The sequence below is a fragment of the Peromyscus leucopus genome, chromosome 13, assembly GCF_004664715.2.
Source record: "Peromyscus leucopus breed LL Stock chromosome 13, UCI_PerLeu_2.1, whole genome shotgun sequence".
NCBI classification, from domain to species: Eukaryota; Metazoa; Chordata; class Mammalia; order Rodentia; family Cricetidae; genus Peromyscus; species Peromyscus leucopus.
This window is the reverse complement of record NC_051074.1, coordinates 22557139-22575264: the sequence shown is the minus strand read 5'-3', so window position 1 is coordinate 22575264 and position 18126 is coordinate 22557139. Positions and strand designations below refer to the sequence as shown.

At 45.9% G+C, this 18126-nt stretch overlaps 1 protein-coding gene across 1 annotated transcript in view; it reads left to right on the top strand.

The window, feature by feature from the left end:
* Ptprm (protein tyrosine phosphatase receptor type M) overlaps positions 1 to 18126 on the top strand; it is a 968046-nt gene that overhangs the window by 936877 nt on the left and 13043 nt on the right. The window contains exons 27-33 of the mRNA XM_037210182.1: positions 3422 to 3576; positions 3820 to 3955; positions 5672 to 5821; positions 6740 to 6913; positions 7848 to 7979; positions 10447 to 10572; positions 12543 to 12706. Coding sequence (XP_037066077.1) covers positions 3422 to 3576; positions 3820 to 3955; positions 5672 to 5821; positions 6740 to 6913; positions 7848 to 7979; positions 10447 to 10572; positions 12543 to 12706 — 1037 coding nt within the window. The remainder of the gene's footprint in view (positions 1 to 3421; positions 3577 to 3819; positions 3956 to 5671; positions 5822 to 6739; positions 6914 to 7847; positions 7980 to 10446; positions 10573 to 12542; positions 12707 to 18126) is intronic.

Genomic DNA, 18126 nt, shown 5'->3' with positions numbered 1-18126 from the left:
AAGCTGAGAAGGCTTTAGTTTATTTTAATCTGTTTCTCATACTGTTTAGCTTCTTTTTCCTATAACCTGTCCTTTAAAAAAAATAAATAAATAAGCAAGAGGGAGCCTTGGAGACTTCAAAGAATGTGAAGTTCTGGTTGACTCAGTTCCTCAAGTTCTAAACCTCACACTTTGATGTCGATGTTTTTCCTTCTCAGGCAAGACTGTGCAAGAAAAAGCACTTGCAGGATTTTTGTATGGCTCTTGGCAAGAACACTCATGAATATCCGCATTAAAACAGCAATAAAAGACCCTCGATATTTTTTCCCTAAGCCACTGCTTAAACATGAAGTTCTTTGAACAATAGTCAGCTCTCTAACAAGCTGAAAATGCATCCTGGTTGCTACCGGGAGGCTGGGTGGGTGGGTTTCTTTGCTCTGTTTTTAACCTTTTGCTGCCTCTGCTAAATTCCCAGCTGCATAGACATGTCCCTCCGACACCCAGTTATTTCAGTCCTGAGGCACCAGGGCAGAGATGGTGCAGGGAGGGGAACGGAGAGGAGCTTGCAAAAGCGTTGGGAGAATCAAAATGGAGTGTTAATGACTTTCTGACTGGGCACTGGGAGTCTTGAAGAAAACCCTATCGTTTAACTCCTGGGGAACACTTCCAGGACTTTAAAACTTTGTCATTAAAAAGGGAAAGAAAAGCAAGTGGTTAGCTGTGGGCTTTAGGTTTCTGCAATTCTATTTTGACATCAGGATGTATGTAACAAGAGACCTAAGGGTGAAAACTAGATTTGGGCGCTGCTACAAAGCCACCAGACAGCAGTAGCCTGGAATAGATGAGTTCCTCGTTTGCATCCAATGGTCCCCTCTTTTGTCCCACATATCTAATTGTTTTGTGTAGCATACGATACCCGTCATGTCAGGAAGGCGACTCTGAGGCCCCCACAGACCTAGACCTTGTCTGCTTTGGCAGAATGGAAGCTGGAAGTGGCCACTGTATCCTCTGTGCCTACGAGACACCCTGAGACTTAGAGAAAACAAGAGGAGTAAGATGCCCTGTCTTAAAGACAGACACACACTTCACGATTCAGCCCATCATTCCAGACATAAAATAAGCCCACTTTGGGAAAGGCACAATCCCTCTTCCCATTATACTGAATCAAAACATTCATGATTTATACTTTTTTTTACAGCATTAATGCATTTCCAATGAAAACTAAAGAAATAATGTAATTAACATCCAGCTGGGAAATACTTAGGCTATGATTGCTGATTGCTCCTGTTTCCCCAGGAGAACCTGTCTTTCATATACGAGAAGGAATGTTGTATCAGACGCAATTTCCTTCGCTAATCTTGACAGTCATGAGCAGATTAGAAAAAGGGAGTTCATTGTGGGAATGAGTTTTCTGGATTCTCGAAGCTAACATGTACCTTGCTGTGACAATGAGCAATAAAGACAGGAATTGGGAGCCCATCTCATGACGGATATCACTCTGGGACTGAAGTTGAGCAGAGGAAAATCTCATCCCCCATCCCTTGGAGGACATGAGCAATTATTGCCAAAGCTGTCCTGGTTCATGGGATGCCTGCCATCAGATTAGGACCACCACTGGCCCAATCATTGTGCTTAATTCCAGGGGAGCGAGCTCTCTAAGGGTTGGAAGAGGGCGGTGGCTTGACTATCTTCTGATGGGGTCTGTAGAGCTAGCCAAATGTTGTTTTTCAATGGTGAGGAAATTTGGCCTTTAACTACCTAGTACCATTATTCTGGGCCCCCGGAGCCTGTTCAGTTCATCTGCACTGTGAGGCCTATATGCTTGCTTCTCTACTATTCAAACTCTAGTAAACCATGGGATTTTCACAGAAAATAGAGCTTTGGCATTGGGTGTATCATTAAATGAAAGATACACTAACCCACTGATAGCAAATAGCAAATGAGTCTTATTTTAAATTATGGACTCACATCTCCTACCCTTAACCAGCCCATCATAATACAGAGTTTATTCTTCATTCACTAAACATTGACGAATGGTTGGTAGAAAATCTGGTAAGGTCCAGGCATGTTCATCTGTAAGATGTAATAAAATCAAAGCCAAGTCCAGATGTGGGAAAACCATAGAACCATTGGATCCCAGGTTTACTTGTAGCCTTGGTTTTTAAAGTAATTTTTGTTTTTCAAACAGACTTTGGGGCTTGGAGATGCTCACTGGGTAAGAAGGTTTTCTGTGAAAGCAAGACGACCTGAGTTCAGATCCCCAGCATCCACAGAAATGTGTGGGCCTCTAACCTCAGTGTTGAGAGAACAGAGACAGACAGATCGGGGAGCTCATTGGCCATTCAAAGAAACTGAACCATGGAGGTTTGGGTTCAGTGAGAGACCCTGTCCCAAAAGATAAGGAGAATGGGCAATAAAGGAAAATACCCAATGTCCTTGTCTGGCCTCCATGTATGTGTGCCTTTGCACGTGTGTGAATTGCTAGCTGCATACTCATGTGCACATATTATACCACATGGTGACTTACAACTGTCCTTAGCTCCAATTCCAGGAGACCCAGTGAGCAACAGGCATGCATGCAGTGCGCTCATATGCATTCAGGCAAAACACTCATACACATAAAAATAAATCTTTCTTTAAAAAAAAAATAAGAAGAGCAAATTGAAAGCCAAAAAATAAGCATGATGTCTCTTCCCACCCCACCCCGCCTTCAGTCAGTTCAGGATCAGGCAGCGTCCCGTCTTCAACCCCATTGGTCAAGTAGAAGATTCCAGTCAAAGGCCTTCTTGACCCTCACGTTTTCTGACACACCTGCTTCCACAGAGGAAATAGCCACTTGAGACAGGATAAGGCACCTTTATATTTCTATTAGCTCTGGCACCTCAGCACTTCAAGTATTTACAGTCACAGAACTGCTGGTGTTTGAATGAATGGGCTACACATTTGCTTAAAATAAAAAGAGAAACCTAGCTGAGCCACAGATGAAAACAGATATGCTGGTCTGTCTGTTTGGAAAGGAATTCTCGTTTATTCTTTCAGCAAACGTTTTCTAAGCATTGACGGTGTGTGTGCTCCATGTGAGTACCTGGAGCCAGGACAGGGGTCTTAACATTCCAGTAGCTGCGAGGGAACAGCATTTACTACAATCTGCTTTGTAAGAAAGGACATTTGAAGAACCAAAAAGACCCATTCATCTCCAGGAATTGCATGTGTAAATTAGCATGTCCCCAAACATCACCTCCCCTTCCACACCTATAAACAGCTCAGCATCATATGCCTTCCAAATTGGGTATTACAGCTACAAATGACCTTCTTCCCCAGGGGGTCAGTTGTTTCCAACCCTAGGCTTGCTTAGGGGTGATTTGTGTTCCGGCTTACTCTTGTTTCTCATTTCTTTTCCTTTGTTCCCCTTCCTGCTGTGGCTGCTGACCGTGGAGTACAGAGAGGCATTCATGAGATCCGAGAGATAAGACAGTTTCACTTCACTGGCTGGCCCGATCATGGGGTCCCCTACCACGCCACTGGTCTGCTTGGATTTGTCCGGCAGGTCAAATCCAAGAGCCCACCTAATGCAGGCCCCTTGGTGGTACACTGCAGGTAAGCAGAGCTCCTGGGACCTCCTCCCAGATGCTCCATGAACCGGTAGTGTGTACGGGGTTTCATGGAGAGGGTGATGAAAATGTTCTAGTTTACCCAGAACTGGATAAAGTTGATAGTTGTGTCACATTTCAAATGTGCCTAATGCTTAAACCACACACCTCTTAGTGTCTAATGACTTTGAGGAGCAGGAGCATCGTGGTGGTCCGTTCCCTTTGCTGACGGACCCCTCTTTCCATGCAGTGCTGGGGCAGGAAGGACCGGCTGCTTCATAGTCATCGATATCATGTTGGACATGGCAGAAAGGGAAGGTGTGGTGGACATCTACAACTGTGTCCGAGAGCTCCGGTCCAGGAGAGTCAACATGGTGCAGACAGAGGTACTGCAGCTGCCCTTTATCCCGAGGCTTAGTCCCCAATCTGTCTTGTATACCCACCTCCTTGGGCAAAAGAAGCCTGCCGACTGTTTCTACCAAATACCCTAGGAGAAAATTTCTGTACCTGCCAACTCCTGATTCCTCCATGCCTCCTCCCTCCCTCCCTCCCCTGTCTCCTCCCTCTCTCCCCTGCTTCCTCCCTCCCCTGCCTTCTCCCTCCATCCATCCTTTTGTCTGTTCTTTCAAAAACAAACAAAAAAGGACTTTTCAAGTTACAGATTCCAGTGCCAAGAGTGTCCCAGGTACTGGAATCTGTAGCCATCAACCTAAATTCACACAGTTGTCTGTGCCAAGGGACTCCAAAGAGTCTCTACATTAAGCAGTCAAGGTTCCAACCCTGTTCATCTTCCATCTGTCTTGTAAACCAGCTGAGAAGCAGAGCAAGACAGTTCCTGAGAATAGCTAGGTGTCTGCCAGGCTGCTCCCGGGCAATCTGCTCTGTACATTTTATTCTTCTTTGGGCATTAAAAGAATTCCAGCCTCCTAGCCCTAAAAAGTTCTTCCCTGTCACCTGGCATCATGGGACTTTGCCCAATTTGTGGAAGTACTCCGTACCAATTAGTAACTCTTAAAGTGGCAATACAAGGTCTATCAGAGAACTTAACATTTCTAAAACTTACATGCTGGACCTAGGACCTAGGGCCCGTGGAGGATCAGTCCTGAAGCAGCATGAAGACAAATTAGTGTCCTTTATGTTTAGGTTATACACGAAAGTTTACAAAACCCCTGGGAAGAATTCCAGGAGGCAAAAAAATGCTGCCTTCTGTTTCTCTTTTCTTTAGACTAGGGACATATTTTAAAATATAATGGTAACCAACTTTTTATGTGCAACATGCTCTAACAGTTGATCAAGCATTGAAATCCCCATCTCCTCACTTCATCTTCCTTTTCCAAAGTGTTATGTATAGAAATTGATGACACAAGAAAGCCTTTAACATTTCATACAATTGAAGATCAATAATAAAGATGGTGGAAGTTAATCCTAGGGAAAGCCTCCGCCAAGTCACAATTAGAAGAATAGTATTTTCACTTTTGTGTTGACGTGGTGATGGGGACCAAATCCAAGGGCTTGCACGTGTGTGACAAATGCTCCCTCATGGAGCTACGCCCCCCGGTTCTAGAGAGCCCATCTTTTAACTGTAGCCTGCACTCATGTACAGGAGCTGTGTTCTGGACTTACTAGAGCTCTGGTAACTATCAGAACCATTAAGTCATGGTTTAGATTAAGTCATTCCTAAGAGTTATAACTCTCTTCAGAGCAAAGTCCACTTTCCCTGGACCGTTTTTTTTATATTGTGGACTTGATTGGGGCAATCCTTCCAACACCAACCAAATAATTCTCAGTCCTCCTCTGAAATACTGAGTTGCGAATCTGTGGGCTCAGAAGTAGAGAGGTGTTCCAGCCACTGTCCCACTGGCTCTGATCGCTCCGTGTAACATTCTTCACAAAGCTAGTTTGCTTTATCCCCCTGTTCTCCATCAAGTGGCATGCCAGCTGTCGGGCCAACCCCATCTCCTGGCACCAGGGCCTTTATAACACTCATTTCTCTGTCACCTTGATGACCTAGGGCTGGCAACACACTACTCCCCCTTCCTTCTCTCGCTCTCTGGGTCCACCCTGAGTTCTCCATCACTAACTAAGTCCGTCTGCTTCTTCAGGAGCAGTACGTGTTTATCCATGATGCGATCCTGGAAGCCTGTCTTTGTGGAGACACCTCCATTCCTGGTTCCCAAGTCAGGTCTCTGTATTATGACATGAACAAGCTGGACCCGCAGACAAACTCGAGCCAAATTAAAGAGGAGTTCCGGGTAAATGGAGATCCAGATGGGGGGTGGGGGGTGGGGGGGTTAGGGGGGAGGACTGGTAGGCCCTGGCTTTCCTCTTTGTGAACTCTTAGACCTTCAAACCAACACAGAGCTTCCCAATGGCGGGACCCATGGCACTGAGGGCTGGACGACTCTTTCCTCTGGTGCTGTCGGATAGGGCATTTCACAGCATCCCTGGGCTCCACTTTCTAAATGTCTGTAGCGGTGCCAGGCTGAACACCCCGAGGGCCAGAATTACTTGGCTTCAAGTCACTAGTCTAGCAGAACCATTTGCATTTCAAGTAGCCACCAACCAGTTCCAAGATCCAGGACACCTGGTTCGTAGCATAACTAAGCATGGGTTCAGTCCGTCCATGGAAATAGCCTTTAAGGTCTTCATTCAGGTACAAGTCAAGTCCAGGTTTTATGTAGCTGTCCCTAACTCGAAGCCAATCCTCTCCCGACTTCTTGCCTCCCAGATTGTCAGTTACCCTGCTCCAGTTAGAGTGGATGGTGTTTTATGCCATGGATCTGCAAGGCCCTTTGCCTCTGGCTCCTATGGATGAAAAGCATTGTGTGCAGACAAAACCCAAGGAGGGAAAGAGAAAATGGAGCTGGTAGAATTCAAGGTGTGGGGGGCTCCCACCTTCAGTCAGCTCAGCATGAGACAAAGCCGTCCTCTACCTCATGTGCCTTTTTAAAGGAATCAGTTTACCCATAGATCTTTCCTGGCACATTTTATCAACCCAGACTTCCTTAGGAGTTTCTCAATTGTGTTTCATTATCTCAATTGGCACACTAAAATGGCACGTTTATGGGGTACAATGCAGTGTTTTCATACATGGATTCATACTATCGAGTCATATGGAAGCATGAAATCGGCCACCTGCGGTGGTCCCGCCCCTCCCATTTATCCTCCAGACTCTCAACATGGTGACGCCCACCCTACGAGTGGAGGACTGCAGCATCGCACTCCTGCCCCGGAACCATGAGAAAAACCGCTGCATGGACATCCTGCCTCCGGACCGCTGCCTGCCCTTCCTCATCACCATCGATGGGGAGAGCAGCAACTACATCAATGCAGCCTTGATGGATGTAAGCCCCTTCAGCTCCATGGGAAGGAAACAGAGCCCCAAGAACACTGGGAATGCTCATCTTGTTTATGTGCCCCCTCTGGCCTTTTAAGAGGCCAGCTATTCTTTCCAATAACAACAGAAATAGATCTAGCATTCCATGTGTGAGTTTGTGTGAGGCAGAGGTTCCTGCTCACACACCGCCTGTCCAAAGTCCTCAGAAATGAAGCCCACCTAAGCTACACTGACTGTCACGTTATTTTAGCCTGCTGGCCAGAGAGCAAGAGGCAGCTGTTATGTCCTCTGGCAGGGAAAGGGGATACCATGACTGACAGCATTATTTAGTTCCCCTTCTTCCTAATTCAGGCAGTAATTAACATGGGAAGAAAACACAACTCATTGCCTCCTGCCAGTCTGTTTACGTCTTGCTATTCAACTGACAGGAAAGTAAATGGGTATTTTCGGTGCTAATGTGTAAATTTTAATTCTGCTGGTGTGACACCATAAAGGGGCTTAAGCTTGTTTAAAGCTCCTGGAGCCGACAAAAGCGTGCGTCTCTTTTATGGCAGTGATAAGTAACACTGTCACCCAGATAAATGACAAGCAAATGGGCTTGGGGAAAACCAGAACTATTTTCATTGCATTTAGTTTTTAAAGCAAACTGAAACTTTCTCCACCAGAATTATTAATATGGAGAGCCAATATTGCCTGTCAGAAATATAAAAAAAAAAGGGTAAGAAATAATTATGAAGTTCCCATGGTATTAAAGTGAGAATATTTCATAATAATTTCACAGAAAAGCTTATATTTAGTCCATCTTGGTGTTGACAATGATGATAGAATTCAACAATCACTAAATATGTCCAGTGTTTTGTGCCACACATCTCCATGTGCACAAAATAACTCTCCCTGTGTTGTGCTGAGTATATCCGGGTCTTTCTTGTTTGTGTTTGCAGAGCTATAAACAGCCATCGGCGTTTATAGTCACCCAGCATCCTTTGCCAAACACGGTCAAAGACTTCTGGCGACTGGTCTTGGATTATCACTGCACATCAGTAGTTATGCTCAACGATGTGGATCCTGCCCAGGTGAGCCCAGGGATTCTTCCAGGTGGAGCACAGGTCACGGGGTCAAGTCTGTGTGTGCTTTGTTTGAATGAGATGGGCAAGCCCCACAGCCAGTGCTCGGAGGCCTGTTGAAGGATGTGAAAACAAGGGTAACAAATGAGAATTAGAGGCTACCGAAGAAAGCCAGTGAAAACCAAGAAGACAGACAGACTGAAGGATTGGATCCAGGAAGCGGAAAGACAGGAACAAATAAATAGAAATTCCATTGGTGAGCTTCAAGGGCACAGACAGAGTCCAAGATGAACTGGGACCGCCATTGCAGAGCCGTAGAGAGAGCAAGCCAAGCCAACCGATAGAGGCAGGAGACAGACCTTGGTCTCTGTGCTTCTTGGAACTGCTCATCTGAGGCCTGCAAGGGGGCGGTGGGCATTGGGATGTCAGGGCAGTGGAGGCAGGCTGAAATGGCTTTGCACTTTGTCGATTCTTTGTAAAGATAGTCAAATAAAACTGGCACTGGGTATAAGCTCGGAACACTCAGTGGAGCCTCTCGCAGAGACAACAGGGAGGAAGCAGAAAGCCATGGTGAGCAGGGTGGCAGAATTTCCTTGGAGGGAGCTAGCTGTCAGGAGAGTCTTAGCACCAAGGCCCTTTGGGAGCAGAATCTGTTCTCCTCACAGACGTCACCACCATGACAGAGGGCATTCGGGAAACTTCAAGCTTAGTGTGTATTAAGAATAAACTTGTTCGGGAATTAATTAATATCCTCTCCAGTATAGAAATCTTTATTTTTAAATAGGGCAGGCGTGCTGGTGGGGGCTCCTGGAGTGTGTCAGCATCTAAACAGGACAAGATGTTTCTTTCCCAAAATACATTCCGTCGCCATTAATGTTCATACGCATCCAGGGTTTTTATGTTGGTGACATTGCATTGTAAGGTTAAGGCTCGCACTCAAAAGCTAGCTGGCGGAATAATAATGACAGTCCTTGTTCTTATCTACTCCTTTTGGCTTAGCTTCAGCATTTTAGAATTCTCCCTCCTCTCTGCTCCCAGAACAGATTGTCACTGTTTACGAATGCACACCCAATTCAATAGAACCAAGAATTGTCATTCTACCTTGTAGGCAGCAGTTAGATTTCACCAATTTAAGAGCCAGGCATGGGGTACAGGATGTGTTCCCTGTGTCGAGTCAGTTTGCCTTGTCCCTGATGTGAAGGTACATGTGGGTCACCTATCGGTCAGCAATGCTAGCGGTGTCTATGAACCCAGTATCTGAATGCAGAAGCCGCGTTCTCCACTCAAAACTGTCTGGACTCCAACCAAGCCTTGGCTGACTGGCAGGCAGAGGGACAAAAAGACTCCCATTCTATTCAGCAGACAGAGCTGATTTCCGGGGGTGGACGTTGGGGGCTGGGGGCGGGTTGGGAAAGGCTCCCGGGACTCTGTCTTTTAGCAAATGCTAAACTGAGCGTTGGAACTCGTAGGCTTCGTGAGTGTACAAGACTGCCTGCCACTCGACTGCTTTAAGTATTTATCAAACCAGTTCATGGATGTGTTATGCACCATTTAAGCCATTTTCTACATGGTTTCCTTGGGCAGAATGTAGGGCACAGTGTGCCAAGAGCTAGATGCCAGTCTGGGCCATTCATATTTCTGTGGTATAAATGACAAGCTTTTGATCAGGCGCTTGAACTTCGAAAATAAGCAGCCAGCAAAGCCAGCCCTGTCCGCAGAGAACTGGGCAGAATCGTTCCGATGTGTTCGCTGTGGTTTTTATTGCCATCTCAAGCTTTCTGTCACCATGCCCTTTAATCTTAACAGAGGGCACCCTTGGGAACCAAGAAGGAAAAAGACATCTGCATGCTATTGTTTGACAAGGTAGTTTAATAACTTGTCACCAGGAAATGCTGCCCAGGAAGAAAAATCCCATGGAAGCATTATTTCAAAATAAATAAATGTAATTTCTAAATCTAACAGACCTAGCTAATATAAAGAATAGTCTTGGTCACCCTACTTTCCCTACTTAATCTTTATCATGGATTAAAAATTTATCACGGATAAAGAGGGAGAAAAGAGAGGGTGCTATTTCAGTTGACTCACTGTTAACTGAGAATTTGCCTTGCGATCTCCAATATACAAATCAACCTTTGAGACACGTGACAGTGGCATTTTAGACCCTTTCAAAAGTAAAAGACATCAAAAAAGAAAATTCAACCCATGGATCCTGCTTTTAGTAGAACATCAATTTGCTTTAAAAGACTATGAAGATATATCCATCCCAGCCTGGTTGCCAGTTCTGAATCTTATCCCCTGGCTAATGCATGCTTTTTGAGCAAACAGCCAGATGAGGAGAAGTATAAGTGAGGACAGAGCCATGAAGAAAGTCCTGGGGTCTGGGCCTTTTAGGAAGGAAAGGAGCTGACGTTTAAAGAAGTGTGTCGATTCTGACTTATCCAGTAATTACACTTGTCTTTCTGTGTTTGGGGTTCAGTTGTGTCCACAGTACTGGCCAGAAAACGGAGTACACAGACATGGCCCCATCCAGGTGGAATTTGTGTCTGCAGACTTGGAAGAAGACATCATCAGCAGGATTTTCAGGATTTACAATGCCTCCAGAGTAAGAGTCGGGGCCCACGGTGCTTAAACTGGGGTTTCGTAATTGTCTTACTGACTGTTGGCATGCCTACTCTGTATCAACCTCTGTTCTAGGGGATTGGAATGTCTCAGTTAACAAAACAGATCCCTGGACTGATGGGGCCTATACTCTAACAGGAGGCTTGCTAAAGAGAGAGTTATTAACATGTGAAGGCACAATAAGAAATACTTTGTTCAACGCTATAGACGTGGACCACCGTGGCAAATGCTACCTGAATCCGGCAAGAGGAGTGCGGAGAGTCTAGCCTAGAATAGATAGGGGTCAGCAGAAGGAAAATCAGGGCAAGGGGGATTCTTGCTGAAGATAGGCCAGAGAGAGCTTGGCATGGTGGATGCACTGGGACATGGCGGATGCACTGGGACATGGCGGGTGCTGAAGAACCTGATCAGATATGGAGTGGTCACGTACTGGAGGGGAGGATGCTTGCTAAACTGACATAGTAGGGGTTGCAAAAAGTGAGTTTTACAAGGAATTGCAAAGATGGGCCCCCGGGAGGGTCCTGACTGAAACCAAGAATCGTTATCGGAAGACATAGGTAGAATTATGGTGTGTTAGAAAGTGATACACTTGAAAGGAATAAAGAGTGTGAGGTCACATCCCAGAGGTGTCACAGGTCCTCATTTCAGGCATTCCATGGGAGCAGACACTGAGGAAGGCAGTGGCCATGGCCTCTCTAGGAAGACAGAAATGGCCTCACAAAGGCTCTATGGTAGAGCTGGAGAACAGTAAGCTAAGCAAGAGGGTGAGAACGCAGGGACCGGCCGGGCCTTCTCCACCGCTGTTAGCAGACTCTCCCTGGAGAGCAAATGGAGAGCCAGTAAGCTATTACAGGGTTTTTCAGAAGAACCGCTCCACCAGACGATTCACATTTACAAATCAGACTCGATAGACAGAAGGACCAGGTGACAAATGGCAGTGGTGGGACGGGGGTGGTGGCATTTGGAGACAGTAAGCAATAGAGAGAGACTGCTAGATCCTGAAGCTGGAGCGGCCGGACCCCAGAGAGTCAAGGTGACTCTGCAGATTTGGATCCTGAGAAGGAAGCGGTGTGATTGCCATTAACTGGAATTGTTTTGCCTGTGAGAAAAACAGACCGTTTGGGGTAAAGAGCTGAGCTGAGGTTCAGTTTGGGACACAGTCGGTTTGGGATGACCATCTGAGCCCTGAGGTTGACATTTGGGAGAGAGGTCTAAATGGTGACTGACTTGTGATACTCGAAGTCATGAAACTGACTGTAATCGACTTGTGAGATCAGGAGAAGAAAAAAGAACCCCAAAACCAGGTCTGGGAAGAGGGGAAACTGAGGCAGAGAAGGAGAAAGAGCTGACAAGGAAAGCATCCTAAGAGACCCACCTCTGTCAGGTGCCGCCAAGTGCCTAGAGGGTCCTTCCAAAGCTGAAGCCTGTAATATAGTGTTTGAATTCTGCAATCCTGTTTAATTACACGTAATGATTAATTAACTATTGACAGCACAGCAAAAGCTTCACTGTTAAGCAAAGCCATATTATGTAGAAAACAGGGTAGAAACTGCATCACATTGAACTCGCAAAAATTTCTAGGTTAACATTTACCCCTTACCTTTAATTTACTTGTAATTAAAGTGAAGCCATTTTTCCACGTAATACACAGCGTGGTAAGTCTTCTCTTTGTTATTCTCCTCTCGGCTTTTACAAAATGTAAGCATTCTGCTCCAGTCTTGTTTATCTCTGGCCTGTCATTTAAAACACCTGCGTCTTTATAACCACCGGAGATTAAAGTCATAACTCTCCAGGCCAGCAGAATCACCCTTTGTAATATGCTGGCTTGAGGCCCCTGAATAAATACCTTCCTCCCATGGGAAGATCAAGTGGGCGGAACCGGGCTCCCGGGATCCAGTCAGGTAAGCCCTGCCTGTTTCCTCAACTCCCTGATTGGTACCTCGCCCTCTGCAGCCCCAGGATGGACATCGGATGGTCCAGCAGTTCCAGTTCCTGGGCTGGCCGATGTACAGGGACACACCTGTGTCCAAGCGTTCCTTCCTGAAGCTCATCCGCCAGGTGGACAAATGGCAGGAGGAATACAATGGAGGTGAAGGCCGCACAGTGGTGCACTGCTTGTAAGTAGTCCATAGAGCTCCTCCCCCAGGAGGGCCGGGCCCCGCCCACCTCTCGTGGCTCTAAGCAGCTCTGTGTCAGAGTGGTGATCAGCACTCTTACTGAATGATCAGTTGGCTGTCTAGAAACACAATGAATGGGTTTTGTGCTTGGGTGTCTTAGCCTGTTTTCTGTTTCTCTAACAAGATAAGGGAGACCTAGAGGTTTATAAGCCCAAGAGTTTGATTTCGTTCAGCATTTTGGAAGCTGATAAATCCAAGAGTCCAGTCCTGGCATCTGGTGAGGGTCCTAGCGAAGCAGAGGACATCCCATGGCAAGACAGAACAAGTGTGCTAACATAGGTCACTGTCCTCTTTATAAAGCCACTAATGTCACCCAGGAGACCCTTCATCTGATCCAGAGACCCTCCCAAGGCCTCAACTTCAAATGTCATTAATGTCTTTGGAGATTAAGTTCCCAACACAAGAACTTGGAAAGCACATTCAAACTATGGGTGGTCTGTCATGTGATCAAAATATGCATTTACCCTGTAACTGTGACCAAGCCCTACCCCAGAAGAGAGGAAGGCGTAGGGATGACTTCAGAGGCAGTTCCTAGCTCAAGAGCCTACTCTTTATCTTCAGGAAATTTCAGCGCTGGTCAAAATCATCCATACTAGAAGAAATCAGCCAATGCCATAATCAGGGATCCCTCCCAGATGGCCATAGCTGGGTCATCTCATTGAAGTAACTGATGGTTCTTTTAAAAAAAAAAAAATACTTCTTTTCCCTCATCCCTTTTGTAAGAGATGTTTTCTATAAATTGGCATACTGCTAGAATTTAATTAGGGTCTGCCATAGTTTGGTCTGGGATATCCCATAAAGACTCACAGGGTAAGGGCTTGGCCTCTGTGTGTACTATGAGGAAACCTTTTGGGCCCACTGGGAGGTCCTTAGGTCGTTGGAGACGTGCCCCAAATGAAACGATGGGACCCTGGGCTCTTCCTTGTCTCTCTCTGGCCATGAGGTGAGCAGCCTTCCTTTGCCACATACCCTACACCAGTGGTGTGCTACTTCACCCCAGCCCCAAAGCCATGGGGCCAGCCAGTCATGGAGTAGAACTCCACAACCGTGGGCCAGACTAGCCATCATCTCTATATGAGCTCTTTATCCCAGCATTTGTTACAAGGACTGAAAGTTAACAAGCGCAGAACCAGTGTCCTCTGAAGGGGGACATCTAGGTCAACAGTTGTAGCAGGCGCTAAAATGTCACAGCCCTTGGCCAGATGCTTCCCAATCGGACCTGTGCATTGGCAGTCCTTTGGGCAGAAGCTTCAGTGAGTATTGCCCTCAGGCCGCACTGACACCAATTAAATTCCAGTCTCCGCATGGAACCCAGGCATCTGTGCTATTGCAAACCCCTGGATGAGTTCCACTTGCTGTCGAGTGCCACTGAGGAGAGAATGTCTTTCTTCCCAGAGCACTTTCACCCCCACGTTCTCACTGGCAGCGATGTGCAGCTAATCATCCAGCTGGACTTGGCCTAACAGAACAGGCAATGAAAAGGCATGGTGGTCAAGGACGGCGCTCAGAGGATTTGAGGGAGTTCAAAGTATGAGCATGTGTTGCCTTTCAGAGAAATATCATTAGAAACAGAGGACAAGATCATTCCCGAATTGAAGGACAATGAACATTTCCTCTGAGCAGACCACCCTAAGTTTCAGTGGTAACTCAGGGAGGGTCCAGGTTACTCCTGACTCCCTGCCCTCACCTCATGTGGTGAAACCCCTGAATTTTTCTCAGACCCTCAGTATGCTACAGGAAACAGGTTCATTGGAAAGAGCCATAGGAACCTCCTCAGGCCTGTCCTCCATTTTAGGTCACCCTGTCATATCTGTGTAGAGCAGTGTACTCACTCTCCCCATGCTTTGAACTCCCTTCCTGGCCATAGCCTCAGTGCTGGAGAAGTGTCTGTTCCACCCCCTTCTTATTTCTCAGAAGAAGATGAGAGGTTCGGCATACTGAACCGATCAAATCACAATGGGGCCTTTATTTTCAGCCAAGGCAGCCATCTTCCCGTAACTTGTCAAAATGATAAGTACAAAATGAGAGAGAGAGGCACCCACTATATGTTCTTTGGGTCTTTTAAGAAATGGAGCTGGGAGGGCGGGGGTTGTGCATGGGCAGATCTACAAGAAGGATGATATTGTAGACATCAGCAGAATGGACACTGTTCAGAAAGGAACACCCGTAAGTGTTGCCATGGCAAAACAGACAGAGTCTACAACATCACTGCATGCCTTAGGCATCATTTCATGAGCAAGTAAGTTAAGGCAAGACCCTGGCCAGTAGGTGTGTGGATTGAGTACAACAAGCGCTCGAAGGGCCAAGATGGCCGGCTTCCTGAAATGAAGAAAGACAACCAGGAAAAAAGGAAGACAGAGAAAAGCTCCTGGGCGCCAGGCCGCCTCATGTAGAGAAGCACACCTAGCAAGTGCTAACAGGAAAGAAGCCTGAGCTACTGGAACCCACTGCACATAAATGCATAATGTGCAAAAAGAAATAGAAGACCTATATAAAAAAAAAATCCCGGCCGGGCGTTGGTGGCGCACGCCTTTAATCCCAGCACTTGGGAGGCAGAGCCAGGCGGATCTCTGTGAGTTCGAGGCCAGCCTGGGCTACCAAGTGAGCTCCAGGAAAGGCGCAAAGCTGCACAGAGAAACCCTGTCTCGAAAAACCAAAAAAAAAAAAAAAAAAAAAAAAAAAAAAAAAAAAATCCCAGTAGGAAAGTTGACGTTTTAATTAGCTGGTATTAGATCTGTTAGATTATTTTGGTTGGTTTGACCAGGCTGTCCTCGAACTCACAGAGATCCACCTGCCTCTGTCTCCCGAGTGCTGGGATTAAAGGCATGTGCCACCACCACCTGACTTAGATTTGTTAGATTTTTATTTGCATGGGTTTGTTTTTGTTTTGTTTTGTGGTCCTGGAGATGGAATCCAGAGCCTTGAGGATGCTAGGCAAGTGCTCTAATACCAAGTTACAGTCACAGACCAGTGGTTTATATTTTTAACATTCAAAGTGGTTTTCAGTTAGCCCTCGTGAGTCTGGAAATCCTGCATCGTATCTGGAAGCATAACTTGTTTCCACCCTGAACTACTAGCTTTCTAACATGAGCCAATCCTTGAGCCCTCGGGAACGGGTCACTACTGCAGATAGTTGAAAGGAAGAGGAATGAAAGATAAAAAAGACCTGTTCAATCATGGCACGTTGTAGGGAGCATTCTTCCAAAAGGCAGCTGTGACCCTCCTACTAAGCAATTATATCACCGTTCCGTGCGGTGTCTCTAACAGCGGGCTGTCTGGCTGTCACAGACAGTGGTGGGCATCTGTTGTCACTCTCCTGCCTGCCTGCCATCTTCTTATCCTCTGTGAGGGTACCCCCTCAAACTCTCCTCAGTCCCATAATTCCTCTGGAACTGCCTTTTGCTAATGTTGGGTGTGATACTCAGCCCTGTTGAGAAGGTTTGGGTTTCTTTTTAAGATTTAAAAACTTTAAGATTTTTTTTTCTTTTTAGCCTACAAGAAAGTTTAAACTGGTATCTTCCAATATTGGTCAGGGGGAAAGAAAATGCTTTGGAAGCGTTTTTTTTTTTTTGGTTTTTTTTTTTTATTTTTAACAGACGTTGGTGAGGTATTCGGCATGGTGCAGCGCCACCTATTGGCTGAGAGCAGAGTACACCTGCATGAACGCTCTCTAGATACAGGGTATACAGACAGAAATTTTCTTCCTTATAAATTCCTTACTGTTTTTAAAACAAGACTATGTCCTCATTCTGAAACTGTGGAAAGAGTGGATGTCGACAGTGGTCATGAGCAGTTGTTGAAACGTGAGGTAAAGAGCTCATGGTCGAGGACATTGGAACATCTGTGCAAAGAACAGAGCAGAAGAGGGTCTGAGGCAGAGCCTTGCCCCTGTGTCCCCTGACAGCAGCATGTGACTGCAGGGCAGTGGGAAGCTGGACACATCAGCCTGTCTGTCTCCTCACAAGCGAATAGAAATCCTTTCAGATGAATCCCCCCCCCACCCACGTGTTGAAAGCAGACAGCAGAACCTCCATAAGAACATGTGGGAGATACTCCTCCTGAACAAGAGGTTAGCGAAGACTGATTTGGAGAGGATACAAAAGGGATTTCATTAAAATGAGATACTCTGTTGACAAGATCTGAATAGATAGGGAGGAAAATCATGATGAGGTGGGTGGGTGGGGTCCTGAATGCATACATCTGGCAAAGGTCCCAGAGCCAGGATGTCTACACATACAGCAAATCATTAGAATAAGACATTTAACACCTTAGTTTTTAATGGGCCAAAAGTTTGACAGGCATCACACTTCAGAAAAGAAAGCATGGCGTGCAGCCCCATGGTAGAACCTTTGTCTAGTAGGTGCCAAGCCCTGAGTTTGATTCCCAGCTGGAGGGAAAAAAAAAAACATATAGCAGTGATAATCAACAGCATTAGTTTGGTTTTGGTGTTTAGGAAAATACTCATTAGAACCACTGCATGTCCCCCAGAATGGCTGAATTTTTAAAGCCATGGAACAAGGATTCCAAAGGTTAGTGACACTGTGAATGGACAAGGGCATGGTCTTGTGAGGAAGGAAGCCTTGGGGCCGACCAGGACACTGTGTGTGGCTCCGATGGAGCTACTGTGGTGTGCACATTTGCAAAACTTAACTCCAGTATCTGCTTATCGTTCTTCATCATGGACTTCATTATAGCCGCGTTACTCTTTATCTAAAGAGAAGACTTAGAATGTTACAACAGACTGAAGGAGCTGACAGCCCTGACTGTCATCCTTGACACTAACCAATCTTAAAGTAGCAAAACAAGGGACAACCAGATGTCTTATGCTTATTAGAGAATGTGTAAGTCTTTTATGAGTGAAAACGTTGAATTGACCATTCCTCCATCCAGTGTCCTTTGTAAGCACTGATGCCAGCCACCAATTTGCAGGATACATGGGTCAAAGACAATATATTAAATCATATTGGAGAGGTGCAGTGAATGAGAAAAATCTAGAATATGGGACTCTACAAGACAAGCACCCCTTTTCTCTAACAAATTCTTGTGGACAAATAGGAAAACCATCAATTACTATAAATTTATAAAACACCAACCAAATGTAATATATACAAATTGCTTAGATGTAGGGTTTTTTTTTTTAAGTCACTAGAAAAAAACATCTAGGATATTGGAGCACTGGTTACTCGACACTAAACCAGTAATGTTAGGCCAGTGTGGTGGCTCATTGGGTCAAGGTGCTTGGTGTGCAAGTCTGCCAAACTGAATTCAAGCCCAGTACCCACATAAAGAGGGAAGAAGCGGATCCACTCCACAGAGTTGCCCTCTCACTACCACATGCAAAGCACATCATGCCACTCTCC